Genomic DNA, 20,131 nt, shown 5'->3' with positions numbered 1-20,131 from the left:
CTTTTTTCCTCTCCCTTTTTTCCTCTCCCTTTTTTCCTCTCCCTTTTTTCCTCTCCCTTTTTTCCTCTCCCTTTTTTCCTCTCCCTTTTTTCCTCTCCCTTTTTTCCTCTCCCTTTTTTCCTCTCCCTTTTTTCCTCTCCCTTTTTTCCTCTCCCTTTTTTCCTCTCCCTTTTTTCCTCTCCCTTTTTTCCTCTCCCTTTTTTCCTCTCCCTTTTTTCCTCTCCCTTTTTTCCTCTCCCTTTTTTCCTCTCCCTTTTTTCCTCTCCCTTTTTTCCTCTCCCTTTTTTCCTCTCCCTTTTTTCCTCTCCCTTTTTTCCTCTCCCTTTTTTCCTCTCCCTTTTTTCCTCTCCCTTTTTTCCTCTCCCTTTTTTCCTCTCCCTTTTTTCCTCTCCCTTTTTTCCTCTCCCTTTTTTCCTCTCCCTTTTTTCCTCTCCCTTTTTTCCTCTCCCTTTTTTCCTCTCCCTTTTTTCCTCTCCCTTTTTTCCTCTCCCTTTTTTCCTCTCCCTTTTTTCCTCTCCCTTTTTTCCTCTCCCTTTTTTCCTCTCCCTTTTTTCCTCTCCCTTTTTTCCTCTCCCTTTTTTCCTCTCCCTTTTTTCCTCTCCCTTTTTTCCTCTCCCTTTTTTCCTCTCCCAGCTCTCCTCCAGGCTGCTCCTGGTGGTGATGGAGCAGGAATGGAGCTCTCAGGGGATTTGAGGCAGGATTTTTGGTCAGAGGATTTTGATTTTTGTTGCTGTGTTTCATTCCCAAACTCGTCATTGTAGCTGGGTAGTTTTCACTTGTAGCTCTGCCAGTTTTAGAGGGCAGTCAGTGGGTGAAACAGTCCTGATCACAAGCTGCAGCCAGGCCTGAGCTTCCCATTTTATTTTATTTTTTTTTTTAAGAAAAGAAAAAAAATCAAGGTCAGCTGTTCTGAAATTCTTTATCTAAAATTATCCACATTGCAGCACAAATCCAACTGCTGGTGTCATGAGGAGGGTAATGAAACTTGCCCTGGCTCAGTTTTCCCATTTTCTCAGTGTTTCTTGCAGCAGAGATTGCTGTCCTTTCAACTTCAGAATATTCCCTTTTCACTGGAAATTAAACTGCATTTCTTTTAGGAGGAAAGAAATCTGATAGAGCCTTGTGCAGTAATCAGGGAGAGCTCAGGCTTTGCACCAGAGCCAAATTTCTTTTTCAGCTATCAGAAAGATTTATCTTTTCTAGATAAATATTATTGTGCTGTAAATGGATGGCAAACAGAGCTGCAGAGGAATAAATGCTGTCCTTAAAGCTCCACCTGGGAGAGCCCAGCTTCCATCTGGGGTGAAATGCTGCCCTGAGAAACTTCTTCCTTCCAGCACATGAAATGCTGACCCAAATAAACCAAGGTTCCTCTCCCCTGCTGCCCTTGGCTGGGTGCTTCAGCTGCAGGAAGGTGGGGAAAGTTCAGAGATGAGAAAATAAAGCTGCTTTTGGGAGTGCTGCTGTCTGTGGCTGGGGACAGACAGAGAATCCTTCCCATAATGGGCTTTGCACAGGAGTCACAACATTTTGTTTCCTATGCAGGTGATTTTTGGCTCACTGGCTGCTTGAAATCTTTTTTTTTTTTGTGGTTCAAACCCAAATGCTTGAGACAGGACTGTGAAAGCTTCTGTCAGACACTGGAGCCATCACCCTCCCTCCCTCAGGCTCAGATTTAGGCACAAAATCCTGGATTCAAAGGGAAAAATGAAATCCTGCACTTGGCACGCTGCAGCTTGCATTTGCAGGATCTGTTTGTTGGGGAACAGAGGGAAATGGAACTGAGGGTTTATTTTCTGTGTTCTCAGCATCCCAACCACAAATCCAGCACGGTGGGACAATCCTGCCCAGCTGTTCCTGTTTTGTGTCCCTGCAGGAAGGATCAGAATGTGCTGTCACCTGTGAACTGCTGGAATCTGCTGCTGAACCAGGTGAAGAGGGAGAGCAGGGACCACACCACCCTCAGTGACATTTATCTCAACAACATCATCCCACGCTTTGTCCAGGTCAGCGAGGACTCAGGACGCCTGTTCAAGAAGGTAACTGAGAGCACAGAGCTTCACTTCTCCTAAAACACAGTTTGCAGTAATTTCACCATTATAAGCTGCACCATTTTGATAAAATTTTGGTCTGAACCCAAAGTGCCGCTTATATATGGACAGAGAATGAAAAGTTGCTGTTTTAGTTTGGAGGACAGGTGTGTGCTGAGAAAGGCAGGAGCCTCTCTTTGAAATGGAGAATGTAAACCCCCTCCCTCCAAATTATTATAATTTTGAAATCAAGGGGCTCTCAGGCAAAGATATGGGAATTAGGAATAACAGTTCTTTACTAGGGAAATTAAAATAGAAATACAGCACTACAAAGAACAAACCCCAAACCCTGACACAGTCAGAGTACAGCCTGACACCCGTCAGGCAGGGTGTTGGCAGCAGTCCCATCCCATGGTGGCTGCATCCTCCTGCAGTGACAGATGTGGCTCAGCTGGAGCAGTGCTCCTGTACAAGGTGCAGTTTCCCTCCAGGGGTCCAGTGGTGATGTGAAGAAATGTGGTTTCCCTCTGGAGTCCAGGGGAAAAAAGGGCAACTCAGTGTCTCAGAATTTCAGTTTTTATCTTGGTAAGAAATGCTGGGCTCTTCCCCCTGGCTGGAGCAACTCCCAATGGGATGCAGTAATTTTATCAGTCCCACAGTGGGACTCAATGGCCATGAGCAGAAAATGACTGGCTGGAGGAAGGATGGGCTGTGAAAAGATAAAGAACACTGCCCCAGCTGGTTTATAAACCATGGCCATGAACAGGAGATATCCCATGAGATAAAGAACACTGCCCCAGCTGGTTTATAAACCATGGCCATGAACAGGAGATATCCCATGAGATAAAGAACACTGCCCCAGCTGGTTTATAAACCATGGCCATGAACAGGAGATATCCCATGGAGATAAAGAACACTGCCCCAGCTGGTTTATAAACCATGGCCATGAACAGGAGATATCCCATGGAGATAAAGAACACTGCCCCAGCTGGTTTCCATGGATGCCCATTAGCAGAATATCTCCCACAGAGATCAGGATCACTGCCCCACCCTCAGCAGATGCTGGTAGAACAGACACCTTTGATCACACCCTGCATTGTAATGTGCTGCTTATAATTATGAAATTGCTGTATTTCTGCTGGATCCATTTATTGGGGGATTTTTTTCCTCTTTGGGCTTGGCTTGCCTTTGATTTTTTGCAGGCGTTTTCCCCAGTGTGGCTGGTTGAGATTTGTTGATCTGTATTTTTCTCCTTTTAGCCAGTTTTGGATGGATGTTGAAAATTTAATTAAATGAGCAGCAACCTTCCATTTTAACTCTGAATATTAGTCAAGAACAACCCTTTAAAGACAGAATTTTATCTGCCATGGAGAAATTGCTGTTCAAAGAAAAATTAGGGAGAATTCCTGCTATGCTAGATAATAAAAGGACATATTGTCCTTATGTGGGAAAGGGAGAAAACACAGCTGAGGTCTCTTTTGTTTGCCTTGTCCCCTTGATTTCCACCTGGGAAGGAAGGTGGGACAGTGTGGGAGGGTTTTCCTATTAGGAATCTGTTCTTGCAGTTAAAGAAACGTGATCTGGAGGCTTTGGAAGTGCTCAGGGTGATGCCTGGTCCCTGCAGGGATTTGCCAATGGCTGCAACATCTGCTGCTGGAATTGCTGCAAATCTTCACTTTGAAAAGCCATTTATTTCTCCCACCCCCTACAACCTGTCCTGAGTTATTCCTGCTCTTGCAAGGCCTGGAGAAAGGAGGGATTGTTCAGATATTTCTTATTTTCTGTTACTTTAAGTGTAAAAAAAAAACCAATCTACAAAAAGCAGTTTGTTTAGAAAATGAGCAGTGCTTGATATTGTGAAGTTTTATTTCAAGATGCACCTGGATGTGTGGTACCTGTGCCCTGCTCTAGCAGGGTTTTCTGACTGTGATTTCTCTGGGAGAACAAAATCTGTGCTGTTCCCTCTCTCCTGCCTATTTCTTGAGTTTTTAACAGATGACAAAAAATGTATTCCACTTTCACATTCTGTTTCTCTTACACTTCTTTTTTATTTTTAAAGTCATTGCCTGAGCAGAGGAGGAATCTTCTCCTTTCCAAATAACATCACACTGAGGCCTTTTTGACCTTTTAAAACTTTCTGGTAATTACATTATGGTTGATTAGATACTTACATGGGATTATTGAATGGCAGTTACTCTTCAATTCCTCTAATCCCTCCAAAGGAGGAGTAATCTCCCTGCTGAATTTCAACAAGGGCTGTGCTGGAGCCCTGGAAAAAGCCTTGGCAAAGCATTGCTTGGAAATTGATATTATCCCAGTTTGGCTGGAAAGGGCAACTTTATCTTCAGCCCCTTCTAAAACAGGGCAAACCCATCTTTGTGCTTTAATAAAAACAAATAAATGACCAATCAACAGCAAAATGCCATCCCTGGGTTGTTTCTCCCAGGCCAAGGGCAAACTCCACATTAATTTGTGCAAACAAAAGGCAATTGTTGTTAAATCCCAGCTCCTTGTTGGGCTGGAAGCCAAATCAGGTGTTTGATTACAGCTCCACTTGTGCTGCCTGCTCAAAACCAAAAATTGCATCCTCTGTTATCTGGTGGCAGCTGATAAACAGAGAAGTTTGGCTGCTGTGGAGCTCCTTGTGCTTTTTTCTCTTGAGCCTCTTCCCCTGCAGAGCTGCAAGAAGCAGCTGGGGTTGGTACAAAAGGTCCTGGAAAACACAGGGGGTGTGTGATTAAAATATTGAAAATCAGCTTTGCAGTCCCTGGATTTTAAAAATTTCTCCCATTTATAAATCCCCCTGAGTGGCACTTTTATAAAACATCCCCAAAGCAGCACAGGAGATGTCAGGGGATTTCTGAACTTTTGGCAAATGGGATCTTTTCCACCTTTTTTACTTTTCCTGGGTTCAAAACAGGGAGGAATTGCTGGCAGAGCCAGGCTGATTTCTGTAGGTGTTGATGAGGAATCTGCCAGGTTAAATTTGGGAAACATTTAGCTTACAAATAACACCCTGAAATGTGGAAATCTTTTCCTTGGGCCTCCCTTTTCCATACCCTTGTCCTGGTTTCTCCTGAGGAATCACTTCAGGAGCTGGATGAAGATGAATCCTGGAGCTGGCAGTGGCAGTGTGGGATTTGTCTGCCCCCAGGGATGGTGTCAGTGCAATTCTCTGGGAGATAAATGGTGAAATAACCACATTTCCAGCGAATAAACAGTGAGTGAGGGGGGAGCTGTCCTGGTAACAGATTGTTCCACCTTGGGGAGGAGGTGATGATTTCTTTTTGGGCAGAGTTAATGATTTGGGGCTGCAGGGTTGGAGTTCCCAGCCCTGTTCTGGTCCTCTCTTCCTATCCTGCTTTGATCTCTGCTCCTTTCTCTTTGATTTCCCCTGCTTGTCCTCCTCCAGCACAGCCCCTTTATTTATTTATTTCTACATTTCTGTATCTAGGTATGTTTTTATATTTATATATGTATTTCCCCCCCAAAATATTCTTCTATTTGAGCTGATTTCTGCTTGGATTCCCCTTCTCCCTCTATCCCATCACCCTCTGTTTTTATATTTATATATGTATTTCCACCCCAAAATATTCTATTTGAGCTGATTCCTGCTTTGATTTTTTCCCCCATACCATCACCCTCTCTGTTTTTAAATTTATATATATATTTTCCTCCAAAAAATATTCTTCTATTTGAACTGATTCCTGCTTGGATTCCCCTTCTCGCTCTATTCCATCACCCTCTCTGTTTTTAAATTTATATATATATTTCCCCCCCAAAAATATGCTTCTATTTGAACTGACTCTTGCTTTGATTCCCCTTTTCCCTCTGTCCCCCATCACCCTGTTTTTATATTTATATATGTATTTCCCCCCAAAATATTCTATTTGAGTTGATTCCTGCTTTGATTCCCCTTTTCCCTCTATCCCATCACCCTCTGTTTTTATATTTATATATATATTTTTCTCCCAAAAAAATTCTTCTATTTGAGCTTATTCCTGCTTTGATTCCCTTTTTCCCTCTATGCCATCACCCTCTCTGGTTTTAAATATATATATATTTCCCCCCCCCAAATATTCTTTTATTTGAGCTGATTCCTGTTTGATTCCCCTTTCCCCTCTGTCCCCTGTCACCTCTCTGTTTAATGTGACCCTTCATTTCTGTGCCTGGAACAACCCTCCTGTTTCTTGCATGGTTATCAGCTTTTCTTGCCTCCAGACCTATCTTTGGAGAGGGATCCCATGGGATTATTTATACATGCACAGTCCTTTGAGCAGCAGCCTCTTTAATTTGCTCTCTTTAATCACTTTTTCTGTGTTGTCTCTTTGAAATTTGTCGAGGAGCAGCCTGATAATCTTGTTCAAATTGAAGGGGAAAAAATGAAATTTCCTTTTTAAAAAGAACAGCCTCACTTTGAGCTGTGTCTGACCAAAATTATTATTTTCAGTTAGATTTTTACATATGGATATTGTGAATGGTGAATGTTTTTGGGTGGAAAAGCAGATTTATTCTGTGGGCAGAGGGGCCTCTGAGCTGAGCCAGGTACCAGCTCAGCATCTGGGTTTAAAACACATTTCCTGCTCTGCTTTTAGCTGGGAGGTTCCCTGGGCTGGAGCAGGGACCTTTCCCTGCTTTCTCCATTTAATTGAGGATATTTATGGGTAGAAAACCCCATTTGGAATCAAGAAAACCAACCTGAGGATTTGAAATTCTCCTCCTGTTTAGCCCCAGTTTATCTCCTGGTGCACTGCAGGCTGTTTGATGTGAGATGTAAAAATCCACAATGAGTTGGTTAAAAGCCTTGCAGTAATCAAGGAAGAGGAATTATGAATTCTCTGAAGGGGTCTGTCATGACCTACTTTACAGCTCCTGCTGCTCTGGCACCAGAACATGACAAATCTTAAAGCACCCCACACATGGCAGAAGTGGAATGGTTAAAATGCTGGGAATTTGTAGAAAAAAATTTCTGTGTAAATTTGTAAATGTACAAATGCCTTGAGTAAAACTGACTGAGGTGCAGAGTTGGGACCCCTGTGCTGCATCCCTGCTCCCCTCTGGCACCCTGGGAATATTCCATGTTTATTCTCCACCTAGACAGATTTAATTATTACTTTTTTAAAAATGCAGAGACCTGATGCTGTTCCAGAATCAGCAGATTTGGGCTCCAGCTCCAGCTGTCACCCTCTGACACAATTTAAGGCAGCAAATTAGATTAAAATCTCTTTATTTTGGTGTGCTGGGTTTATGGGGAAAGCACCTCAGGAATTCCAGGCAAGGCTGGATTTGAACCATCCCATCTTTCTGTCAAGCCTTGCTGGGGCTGGAGATCCAGGGCAGAAAATGTTGACAGCATTCCTGAGCTCTCCTCTTTATTATCCCCCCAAATATTTGGAAGCTGAAGTCGTTAATGTCGGGTGGAATGCGGAACAGCCCCGCAGTAGATCCCAAAAACATCTTGATTAAATTAGAGGGGAGGTGGAGGGGAGGAGGGCTGGAACAAAGAGGCTGTTGAGGAGCTGGCACAGTGCTGGGAATTTATGTTCCAGCCAGGGGTGGCAGAACCTCCAGCCCTGCACATGGTGCAGATCCACCCTGGAGTAACAAAGGAGTGTGTGTGTGCTCACAGAGCCCTGGGCTGGGCAGAACCTGCATCCCCAGCCTGGCATTCCTGCCACATCCTGCTGGGGCTGCCAGGGGGCTGCTGCTGCCTCCTGGGGATGTGGGGAAGGGAGGGTGTGCTCAGAATTTCTTTGGTTTGTAGGGGAGGGAAGGGGTGTTCATAATTTCTCAGGTTTGTACAGAAGGGAAGGTGTGTTCATAATTTCCCTGGTTTTAGGGAAGGGAAGGTGTGTTCATCACCTCCATGATTTGTACAGGAAGAGAAGGTGTGTTCTTAATTTCTCTGGGTTTAGAGAAGGGGTGCTGATCACCTCTCTGGGTTGCACAGGAAGGGAAGGTGTGCTCATAATTTCTCTGGTTTGTACAGGAAGAGAAGGTGTGTTCATCACCTCCATAGTTTGTAGAATAGGGAAGGTGTGTTCATAATTTCTCTGGTTTTGGAGAAGGGAAGGTGTGTTCATAATTTCTTTGGTTTGTACAGGAAGAGAAGATGTGTTCATAATTTCTCTGGGTTTAGAGGAGGGGTGCTTATCACCTCTCTGGGTTGCACAGGAAAGGAAGGTGTATTAATAATTTCTTTGGTTTTAAAGAAGGGAAGGTGTGTTCATAATTTCTCTGATTTGCACAGGAAGGGAAGGTGTGCTCATCACCTCCATGATTTGTACAGGAAGAGAAGGTGTGTTCATAATTTCTCTGGTTTTAAAGAAGGCAAGGTGTGTTCATCACCTCCATGGTTTGTAGGATAGGCACAGTGTGCTCATAATTTCTCTGGTTTTAAAGAAGGCAAGGTGTGTTCATAATTTCTCTGGGTTTAGAGAAGGGTTGCTCATCATCTCTCTAGGTTGTACAGAAGGGAAGGTGTGTTCATAATTTCTCTTGTTTGTACAGGAAGGGAAGGTGTGTTCATAATTTCTCTGGTTTTAAAGAAGGGAAGGTGTGTTCATCACCTCCATGGTTTGTAGAATAAGGACAGTGTGCTCATAATTTCTTTGTAGAGAAGGGGTGCTCATCACCTCCATGGTTTCTACAGGAAGGGAAGGTGTGTTCATCATTTCTCTGGTTTGTAGAGAAGGGTTGCTCATCACCTCTCTGGGTTGTACAGAAGGGAAGGTGTATTCATAATTTCTCTTGTTTGTACAGGAAGAGAAGGTGTGTTCATCACCTCCATGGTTTGTAGAATAGGGACAGTGCGCTCATCATTTCTCTGGTTTTAAAGAAGGGAAGGTTTGTTCATTATTTCTGTGGTTTGTAGAGAAGGAGTGCTCATCACCTCTCTGGGTTGCACAGAAGGGAAGGTGTGCTCATCACCTCTGGTTTGTACAGGAAGAGAAGGTGTATTCATAATTTATTTGGTTTCAGAGAAGGGATGCTCATCACCTCTGGTTTTAGAGAAGGGAAGGTGTGTTCATCACCTCTGGTTTGTACAGAAACCAATTAATTAAGATTTTGTTGCACAAGCCCTTCCTCACATTAAGGGAAGCACAGATAGGCTGGGTTGCAGGTACAGAATATATTTCATTTATTTAGTTTATTTATTGCCTTCTTTACAAACTGAGTTGTTCTGCCTTTGCAAAACACACAGAATAATAGAGAAAATCCAGAATTTGCTGCTGCAGCAGCAGTTGGTATTGAGACATTCACAGCTGCCAGGGCTGTTGTTGTCTTCCCTTGGCATGGATTTTATCCCTGATTCTGGCACAGTGCTGGAATCTCTGCTGCCTGTGTGGCAGTGGGATCAGCAGCCTTTAATCTGCACTTGGAATTCCCTGGGAATTCAGGGAATTCTCGTGGTGCATCACCCCCACCTCCCTCCACTGCACTCAAACAACAACTTTTCCCTCCCACCCAACCCATTTTCCTCTGACTTTCCCAAGCAAACCCTTCTGCTTCCTCCACTCTATTTTCATTTATCAGGGGCAGCCAGCTCAGCTTTTTTTTTTTTTTTCTCCTAGACATTTTTTTTTTTGTGGAATCAGTGCAGGGAACAGTTTTACATTAACAGTGCTCATTGCACTGCTCTTGTTCTGATGTCCCTTGTGTTCTGTCTCACCTTCATTTTAATGGAAGGGATTTTTCCAGTCCAGCAATCCAGCAGCTCCTTTCTTGAGAGCTCATTTGGAAGCACAGAGAGTTTCATGTTTTGACAATTTGGCATCTTCTTTACCCCCTCAACCCAAATCTGCATTAAAATATTTTAACCTCTGCTGCATCAGTGATGCTTCAGCAGTTTGTGCAGCAATTTTTTAGTGCAAGAAATGATCAGAATGGGCTGGAAGGAGCAGGGTAAGAGGCAGATGAGAGGGCAATTCCAGAAATATTTTTATTTTTCATCTCAGAAACACACTCTGGGCACTGCTGGACTGGACAGTATGGGGAAAATAATCATTTAAATTTAAATCAGATAATCTTTCTCTTCTGGCTTTTCAATTTATCAGTGTGCTGTTGGATTTTTTCCTCATGGCTTAGCACTGTCTTGACTTTGGGGGCAGAAATGTTGGTTTAAGCACGGGTTTGGCTGCATTACCTCTTTATCTGTTTCTTTTCCTGAATGTTGCAGGCATAAATAATCTTGAATTTATCAAATTTGCTTGCCTCAGTAGATATTAAACACTTGTAACAGGGGGGTTGGAGCGTGCAAATGCTGCCTCAGTGGGCAGTGAAGGAATAAAATCCAGAAACTGAATTAAATTATTCTTGTTACATGGTGCTTTCCTTATCCTGCTTTTCCAAGCTGTCCTGTGTCCAAATCTTGTTTGATCCTGTGAAAATGGGAAAATTCTGGCTTGGAAAATTGGAAATTCCCCTCTCTTTACTGCCTGTGCCCATCAGAGATTTCAGTTTCTGAATTCTCCTGGTGACCCTGGGTCTGGGCTGGGATTTGAATTTGTTGAATTTGGTGTTGAATTCTTTGTGGATGCCCTGTGCTCGCTTCCTCTGCAGCCTCTTCCTCAATTCACTTTCATTTCTCTGTTCTCTTGCAGAGCAAGGAGGTGGGGCTGCAGCTCCAGGAGGACTTGATGAAGGTTTTGAATGAGCTCTACACGGTAAATCCAATTTCTTGGCAGAAATGTTTGACTTCTCCCCCCCAGGCTGAGAAAAGTGGAAGTCCCTGTTATAAATCTCCATAAATTTCATTTTTCCCCCTCTGTCCTTGTGTTGTTTCAGCTCTCTAAGTGAAGATCTCACCTTCACACCTTCGTTATTTTGCTGCAGAAATGGTTTGAAAAAGAGCCAGAAATGGGAGAATTATTCCCAAATACTCCCAGAATTTTGGGGTTTGTGTGGTGTGAGGCACCCACTGAGCTGATTTGTCCCTCAGCTCCTTTCAGAGGGAGATTTCCCATCTGTGCTTTTTGCTCCTCAATAAATCCACAGGAGGAGGAGGAGGAGGAAGAGGAAGGATGTGTCCCCCAGGGCTCATGTGCTGCTTGGGGATTTTTCCTCTCCTCACACAGATAAATGGAAAAAAGCCTCTTGCTCAATGAAAATTTTGCTTTCTGCAGCTGTTACTGAGCAAATTCTCTCCTTTAAAAGCAGAACTCACTGTTCAGAGGCTCAAAATTTTTTATTTTTATTTTTATTGTGTCCTTCCTCAGTGATTTGTTGGGTCATGCCACTGAGATTTTTGTTCTTCCTCCTTCCCAAGGGTGACCCAGGGTTGTTTCTCTGGCTGTGGCATCTTGAACTGTGGTGAAATTTGGGTTAAAAAATCAATGTTCCAGACTTGCAGGGGGTTCCCTGAAATTTCCTGCATCAGCAAAATGTACAGAGGGAATTGTTTCATCACAATTGGAGCCTCAAAGCCAAATATTCAGGCAAATCAGAAATTGTTTTATATTTGAGGGCACAACTGGCTCAACTTTTGAGTGCTGCCATGGATGGGATCCTAAGGAAGGAGGTGGATCTGCCTCTAAAACAGAATTTAGGAACTGGGATCAATTTTCTGCTGGATTTTCAGTGCAGCTGGATGGGCAGGGGATCATTTCTGGGTGCCAGGCTCTGACAGGTCATTTTTTGAGCCAATTCTGCTGATTCCTCTACCCCTGGAAGGGAGAACTTGCAGAATTCAGCCTTTGCTGAACCAAGTGATGCAAGGTGTTGATATTTATAATGGCACTGCTGGGAATTTGAAATCTTATTTATCAATCCCTCCTGCTGCAGGACTCTAAGTTGTCCTTTCACCAGAAAACCTTTTCCTTTGCAAAAAGCCACTTCTGATCATGCCAAAAGCTGCTTTTTGCTGGAATTAAAGCCACCCCAGCAGTGATTAATTTTTTTAGCAATTTTTAGAAATAATTCCACCTCTTTTTCTGCTGGGTGACAAAGTGGATGGATGATGCTGGAGATTTTTCCCACCCTCAGTGATTCCCTAATTCCACATCCAAAGGATTGGCACAACCCCTGCTTTTAGAAATAATGGATCTGGGTGAAATCTTTATTTTCTCCATTCACAGAGGGTTTTTTCTGTAATTTTTCAGTCCCCAGTGAGTCACCATTCCCCCCACACAAAACCATTATAAACCCATTTAAACTGGGATTTCTCCCTCTGCTTTTGCTCTCTGCCAGCTCCACTCTGAGCAGGAGAGGAAAAGCAACTCCTTGGCATCTATTATTATAATTATAAACTGCTTTATAGTCTGAGCATCTGCAGGGGCTGGCAGTGTGAATTATTCAGGATGTTCCTCAGCACTCACTTCCCTTTCATGTTGAAATCCAGAATCTCTCTGGATGTGGAACCTCTGCTGATCACTGCAGAGGGGGAGCACAAGGTAAAATTGTGTTATGTTCTGGTGCAAAATACCTGTAAACAAGTTTTCAGCTGAGATAAATCAAATTATTCACCAGTGGAGCCTTTATTGCTGCTGGAATGGGTGACTTTATGCAATTGTGAATTTTTTTTTTGCCCCCTGTGAGTGTTGTCATGTTTGTTTTGGTGTGGGGTTCAAATTGCTCTGCATTTATGGAGAAAAAGCTGGTTTATATCTCATAAAAAAATGGTTTATAATTCTGTTTATGTAGCACAAATCTAGACATTAATATCACATGAAACAAAAGAGATTTTTGTGACTGTGGGGGGGATATTTATCAATATTTACTTATAAAAATGTGCTATAACAGAAGTTGTCCATGCAGCACAGGGTCCAGGCCTCCCTGAGTGCAAGAACCACACTTGTTTATTAATTTTTTAATGACATAATGTACCCAGAAATACCTGTGTGTCCCAAACTGGATGTGAACAAATGCCCCTGAGTGGCTCTGGCTCTGAGATTTGCATCCTGTGATGTTCAAAGCTCTGACTCACCCAGATGAGAGGCTGAGAGAAACCTTCCTTCAGAAACCTCACCTGCTGATGAAAAGCTCTCATTTTCCTGCCATTTCATTTCCTGGGTTTAGTCTGGAACCCTTTTTTTGTTGTTTTTTTGGTTGGTTTTTTTGGTTGTGGGTTCTTTTTTGGGGTTTTTTTTGTTTCTGTTTTTGGGTTTTTTTTATTTTTTGGGGATTTTTGTTTGGAGTGTTTTGATTTTCAGTTGTGTTTTTAGGGGTTTTTTGTGGTTTTGTTTTTTTTTTTGTTTTTGTTTTTTGTTTGGTTTTGGGTTTTAGTTGGTTTTTTTGTTTGCTTGTTCATTTTTTTTTGTTTTTATGCCTCCTTTATTGGCTTGTGCAAGAAGGCACACCCCAAACTCAAACAAAGCAGCAGCTGCACCATCACCCACTTGGATTTCAGACCAATTTTGGATCTCAGACACCAAAATCCTGCCCTGGGAAGTTTCCCTGAGTGATTTCCTTTTTCTGCCTCAGTTATTCCAGCCCAGCCCCACCTCACCAAACCCTGAATATTGAATTTAATCATCCTGCAGGTGATGAAAACCTACCACATGTACAATGCTGACAGCATCAGCGCCCAGAGCAAGCTGAAGGAGGCAGAGAAGCAGGAGGAGAAGCAGATTGGGAAGGCAGTGAAGCAGGAGGACAAGCAGACCCCGCGCTCCCCCGACTCCACCTCCAACGTCAGGTTCGAGGAGAAACACGTCCGGAGGAGCTCGGTGAAAAAAATTGAGAAGATGAAGGAGAAGGTACAGAAATTTAATTAATTTCATGATTATAAGCTGCACCTGATTATAAACCTGTCCTGGTTTGGAGGGCAGGTGTGTGCTGAGAAATGCAGGAGCTTCTCTTTGAAATGAAGAATGTAAACCCCCTCTCTCCAAATTATTATAATTTGGAAATCAAGGGGTTTTCAGGCAAAGATATGGGAATAGGAATAACAGTTCTGTACTAGGGAAATTAAAATAGAAATACAGCACTACAAAGAACAAACCCCAAACCCTGACACAGTCAGAGTACAGCCTGACACCCGTCAGGCAGGGTGTTGGCAGCAGTCCCATTCCATGGTGGCTGCATCCTCCTGCAGTGACAGATGTGGCTCAGTTGGAGCAGTGCTCCTGTACAAGGTGCAGTTTTCCTCTGGAGTCCAGGGAAAAAAAGGGCAACTCAGTGTCTCAGAATTTCAGTTTTTATCTTGGTAAGAAATGTTGGGCTCTTCCCCTGGCTGGAGCAGCTCCCAATGGGATGCAGTAATTTTATCAGTGCCACAGTGGGACTCAATGGCCATGAGCAGAAAATGACTGGCTGGAGAAAGGATGGGTTGTGAAAAGATAAAGAACACTGCCCCAGCTGGTTTATAAACCATGGCCATGAACAGGAGATATCCCATGAGATAAAGAACACTGCCCTGCCTGGTTTCCATGGATGCCCATTAGCAGAATATCTCCCAAGGAGATCAGGATCACTGCTCCACTGATAGAACAGACACCTTTTATCACATCCTGTAACCCCAGACAAAGCTGCACTTCCATTGGCATCAAGGATCTGTGTGCTGCTCACCTCTTCCCATGCCATATTCTGATTTTTTTGTTGTCTTTCAGCGCCAAGCAAAGTACACAGAGAACAGACTGAAGGCCATCAAGGCAAGGAATGAATATCTGCTGGCCCTGGAAGCCACCAACGCCTCGGTGTTCAAGTACTACATCCATGACCTGTCAGACCTCATTGATGTAAGTGCTGCTGCTGGGGCCAGGAGCCTCCCCCATCCCTGTCCTCCCTCTGCACAGCTGGAAACCTCTGCACAGCTGGAAACCCCTGCACAGCTGGGGTGGCAGTGCTCTGGCAGTTGGTCACTGAGGTGTGACAGGAGAGAAATGAGGAGCTGCTGGAAGTGGGACCCAGCTTCAGTGTCACACTGCTGCCTGGCATTTCCATTTTAATCAAACCCCCAAGATTTTAACTCAGAAACATGTTTAAAAAAAACGATTTTTAACTGTAGAAACAGTAGAAGAAATTTGGTCAAAGAGAGGGAGTTCAGAAGTGTTTCCTAAAGCTGCTTTTGGAAAAATCATTGAATTATGGAATATTCTGAGTTGGGATCATCCAGTCCAGCACAGACACCCCAAAATCCCACCCTGTCCAAGCACTGCTGGAGCTCTGGGAGGTTTGGAGCAGTGCCCATCCCTGGGGATGAACCTTTCCCTGATCTCCATCCCAAACCTCCCTGACACAGCTCCAGCCCTTCCTCCCCACCAGAATCTGTTTCATTATCCCCACCACTCAGGGGACAGCAATTCTGCTTTTGGTAAAACACACCACAGGAAAAAAAAAACCCAAAATTCTGATTTTTGAAACCTCAGCAGAGCCTCAGGACCCTGAGGTTATTCCAAGGATGGAGCCTGGACTTGCTGAGTGTGGCTCTTGGTGGCCACTTCCAAAGCCACCCCTGCTGGGAGCTGCAGGAGCAGCAGTGATGAGCACAAGAGTCTCTAGACACAGGCAATAAAGAGCACTCAGATCTCTATTAATTACCCAGCTATTAGAATAACCAGCAGCCTGTAGGATCCATTCATTCAGCTGCATTTAAACCTGCCTGGAGTGCTCTTGTGCCAGGTGTTGATTTAAGCCTGTCCTTTGGAGGTCAGGGCTGTCACTCAGGGAGTTTGAGAGAGGCTGCTGTTTCCAGATGTGCTTTGCAGGGTTGCTGCACTCACAGCCCTGCTTGGTTTATTCCTGCTGCCTTTTCAGGAGCCCTGTTTTGGGTAAAACCCTGTTTTGGTTAATATTTGCTCAGCCCTGGGTTTTTAACAGATTGCAGCTCTCTGCATATATTTATATCAAAGCTACAAGGTTGGGATTAATTTCACCAGCATCAGCCTGATTTAATTTTCTAATTTTTTAAAATTTAAATCCTTTTCTCTCAAGTCTTCCCCCAAATGCTGTCTGGTCCTGATGTATTTTCATGAATCTCAGGTAGCAAAGAATCCCTTGGGGTTTCACAAGGCCAGAATGATTTCTCAGCACAGAGCTGAGGTGTTTCCAGCAGGACAGGACAAAGCTGGGCTGCCCAGCTTGGAAGGAAGGGCTGCTCCCCCTGGCCATGGCACAACAAGAATCCAAACTTCTGAATTCCAGGAATTTCTGTTCCTGTAGAGGAGCCCTCGTGGCTCTGGGTGAGTCCCTGCCCCTGGAGCATCCAATTTAACTCCACAAGTTCCCATAATCTTAAAAATAAAAGAAAAAATAAAGTAAAAAATAAAAGTAAAAAATAAAATCTGCTCTGTGTTCAGGCATGGAAAAATGTGGGACTTGTCTGGGAGCACAGGAGAGGGAGTTCAGTTATCTCATTGTTAAGACACAGGGAAAATGGATTTATTAATGCCTTTGATCCTGAAGGATTGAAAATTAACAGTTATAACCAAGTGATGGTTATCTGAGCCATCTGACTTGAATAAAAATGTGATTTTTAAGCCAGGCTGTAATGCCTTCCCTCCATCTAATCGTTTGGTGATATTGAATTTTGAAATATAATATAAAAATAATCTTCAAAGTTACTTACAAGGAGATTGTGCTGGCCAGACAGCATTAAACTTGATGTTTAATGTCATGTTTATCCAGCACATTGTTCCCTGTGCAGGGAAGGATAACAGGGAGTTAATTCTTTGTTGAGAGTTAAGAGCAATAAATTGTTTCTGCCACAACCCAGTAGTTTTGAATTTCCTGACTTTGGGGACTCAGGCAGCTCTTTGATGCTAATGAAATATTACAGTAATGGGGAAGTTTGCATTAAGTCTTATTTATAAAAGGGTCACTAGGACAGGATTGGAGGAAAAAATAAATGTGTGTGAGAGTCCCAGAGCTTGCTTTGCTCTTCTAGGAATTGATGTTCCCTGGCTGCTCAGCCCAGGATCTCATCCTTCCCCTTTGAAAACAAAGGGATTTCCCCCCTTCAATCTTCCATTTTGAGGGCTGTTTGAAAGCTAACTGGCAAAGGGTTAATCAGCTGTCATGTTGGGAAGTGAATTTGAATGAGTTATCATTAAATTCTTATAAAAAATTGATTTCCTTGGAGACAGATTCCATCAAACATTTATGTAACCCAGAAAAGGGATGGCAGGACTGGTGCATTTATAAACATGGAACACTGGACTTCAAAAAAATCCCTTTCAAGTGGAGGAGTGGGCTGGGAAATGTTTTCTGTCGTGGTGGGGTGACTGCCCTGTGGATTCCCAGTCCTCCCAGTGCATTCCTGGGGACACTGGGAGGACAAACTGGTCCCACTGGGAGGGTGCACAGTGCCTGTCCCACAGCAGGAGCTGTGTTCAGTTCTGGGCTCTGCAGCTGAGGAGTGACCAGGAGCTGCTGGGGGGGGTCCCATCAATCAATATCCCATTGATATCCCATACAGCTGTCCTATAGATCCATACAGATATCCCATCAATCAATATCCCACTAATCCCTACAGATATCCCACTGATCCATGCAGATATCCCATCAATCAATATCCCATAGATCCACGCAGATATCCCATTGATATTCCATGCAGATATCCATATCATCAATCAATATCCCATTGATCCATACAGATAGATATCCCATAGATCCATACAAATATCCCATCAATCAATATCCCATAGATCCATACAGATAGATATCCCATAGATCATGCAGATATCCCGTTGATCCATACAGATATCCCATAGATCCATGCAGATATCCCATCAATCAATATCCAATTCAGCCATGCAGATATCCCATTGATATTCCATACAGATATCCCATAGATCCATACAGATATCTTATTGATCCATACAGATATCCCATAGAACCATACAGATGTCACATGGATCCATACAAATATCCCATTGATCCATACAGATATCCTATTGATCCATGAAGATATCCCATCAATCAATATCCCACTAATCCATACAGCTATCCCATTGATATCCCATACAGACATCCCATAGATCCATACAGATATCTCATCAATCAATATCCCATAGATCCATACAGATATCCCATATATCCTTACAGATATCCCATTGATGTTCCATACAGATATCCCATTGATCCATACAAATATCCCATTGATCCCTACAGATATCCTATCAATCAATATCCCATTCAGCCATGCAGATATCCCATTGATCCATACAGATATCCCATTGATATTCCATACAGATATCCCATTGATCCATACAAACCACTCAGGGTGGTGCCAGGCTCAAGGATTAATAAACCACAGCACAAGAGATTTCCACCTCCACACAAGGAGGAGCTGCTGCCCAGGGAGCTCCTGGATGTGTCCCTGTGTCACTTCCAGCTCACCCTGCCTTGGCCTGGGTCATCCCCCTGCAGCCCCAAAAATCCTGTGCAGAGGAGTGAGTGCTGCTGCTAAACCTGAGCTGATCCTGCTGTTAAACCTGAGCTGATCTGTTAAACCTGAGCTGATCCTGCTGCTAAACCTCAGCTGATCTGATATTAAACCTGGGCTGATCCTGCTGCTAAACCTGAGCTGATCTGATGTTAAACCTGAGCTGATCCTGCTGCTAAACCTGAGCTGATCTGCTGTTAAACCTGAGCTGATCTGCTAAACCCGAGCTGATCCTGCTGTTAAACCTGAGCTGATCTGCTGCTAAACCTGAGCTGATCCTGCTGCTGGTCCTAGGCCCAGTCCCATCTTTCCCCCAGGCTGCAGCACCAGCCCAGCAGTAGCTGTGAGTGCCTCTTGATCCAAGGCTGCCTCCACACGTGCACATTCTCAATCAAGCCTCTTTTGTTTTGTTTCTTTTTTATTTTTTTTCCCTTGGCTGGTTTTGTTCTTTTCTGATTGAATGTAAAGTCCCTTAATTCTCTGCCTGCAGCCCAAGCAGCAACTGCAGCTTTTTTTTCCAAGGCTTCACACCTGCCACAGCTTGTTTGGCAGCAGAGCCAGGCTTCCAGCACTGATGGCAGGAATTCTGTGGGAGCAGGGAATGGTCCAGCAGCTTCTCTTCCCTCTCCCCCCACCCTCTTCTCCTTTTTTCCCCCCCTTTTTTCCCTCTGCCTTTGCAAACAATGACAGTGATGAGACCCAAATGATGGGTGAGGAGGAGTTTTCATGTGAATTCTGCTTACAGAGCAGCACAGCAATCAAGCAGATGGTCTCTTTCTTTCCTTTTTGGATATTCTCCTAGTGGATGTAATCTTGCTTCTAATTCCAAGAAGGTGGGCTCCTTCTTGCTCATGGTTGAAAAATCCAGCCTGGTTCTGATCTCATGCTCATGAAAAGCTCCTTTTTTTTTCCCCTTCTGAAACATGAAAACTTGGCTCTGCAGCGTGGTGGAAATGAAGCTTGATTGTCTCCCAGTGACATCACCCCAGTGTCAGCCATGGCCAGGAAATTCTTGACCATAACCACTTCTTGCTTCAAAGTTTTTTGCTCTTCTGTTTCACCCCAGCAATGAAATCATCCCAAGTGGTGGCTGCTGGGTTTTGGATGACTCTGTTTGCATGTCCAGGTCGTGCTTCTCCTCCCTGAAGTACAGAGTGAAGCAGTTTGCTGGAATTCTGGCATTATTTGGGTGCAGATTGGCTTTTATAGATGATCCAAATTCTGGCATTATTTGGGTGCAGATTGGCTTTTATAGATGATCCAAATCCTGGCATTTTTTGGGTGCAGATTGGCTTTTATAGATGATCCAAATCCTGTGTCTTTTTCTCACTTCAGTGCCTTGCTTTCCTCTTCCTTTGAATGATGGTATTTAAGGATTTTGTAGTGTATTCATAGGAGCAAGACCCCTAAATTCAGGTTAGAATTGAGGGAAATCCACTGCCCTGCTGTTGAACTTCCCCACTTCATTTTTGGATGGAATGAGTCTCTAGATCTCCATGAAAAATGAGTCTCTAAAACTCCAAGAAAACTCCACAAACTCATAACAATTCAAGCTTATATTATAGCTTAGAATTTAAGCTATATAATTATAACATGTTCATAAAGTTGGCATGAGGTTACAGGCTGAGGTGCTCTGTGCTGTCAGTGAGAGATGTGGGACCTCCCTGCCACCCAGAAGATGACAAAAACCCCACACCCCATTCCCCATTTGTCCAGCTCTTGCCTTTGGGAATGTTGGATACAAAACCCCATTCCCCATTTATCCAACTCCTACCTT

At 43.7% G+C, this 20,131-nt stretch overlaps 1 protein-coding gene across 4 annotated transcripts in view; it reads left to right on the top strand.

Moving 5' to 3' along the window:
- The window catches only part of SRGAP2 (SLIT-ROBO Rho GTPase activating protein 2), a 98,991-nt gene that overhangs the window by 38,483 nt on the left and 40,377 nt on the right, over positions 1-20,131 (top strand). For all 4 annotated transcript variants that reach the window (XM_033080036.2, XM_033080034.2, XM_033080035.2 and 1 more), the window contains exons 4-7: positions 1,877-2,039; positions 10,634-10,696; positions 13,511-13,726; positions 14,579-14,707. In XM_033080036.2, coding sequence (XP_032935927.1) covers positions 1,877-2,039; positions 10,634-10,696; positions 13,511-13,726; positions 14,579-14,707 — 571 coding nt within the window. The remainder of the gene's footprint in view (positions 1-1,876; positions 2,040-10,633; positions 10,697-13,510; positions 13,727-14,578; positions 14,708-20,131) is intronic.

The sequence above is a fragment of the Catharus ustulatus genome, chromosome 25 (genome assembly GCF_009819885.2).
Source record: "Catharus ustulatus isolate bCatUst1 chromosome 25, bCatUst1.pri.v2, whole genome shotgun sequence".
NCBI lineage: Eukaryota > Metazoa > Chordata > Aves > Passeriformes > Turdidae > Catharus > Catharus ustulatus.
Note: the sequence above shows the minus strand (reverse complement) of the source record. Positions and strands in the feature narration are given on the sequence as shown.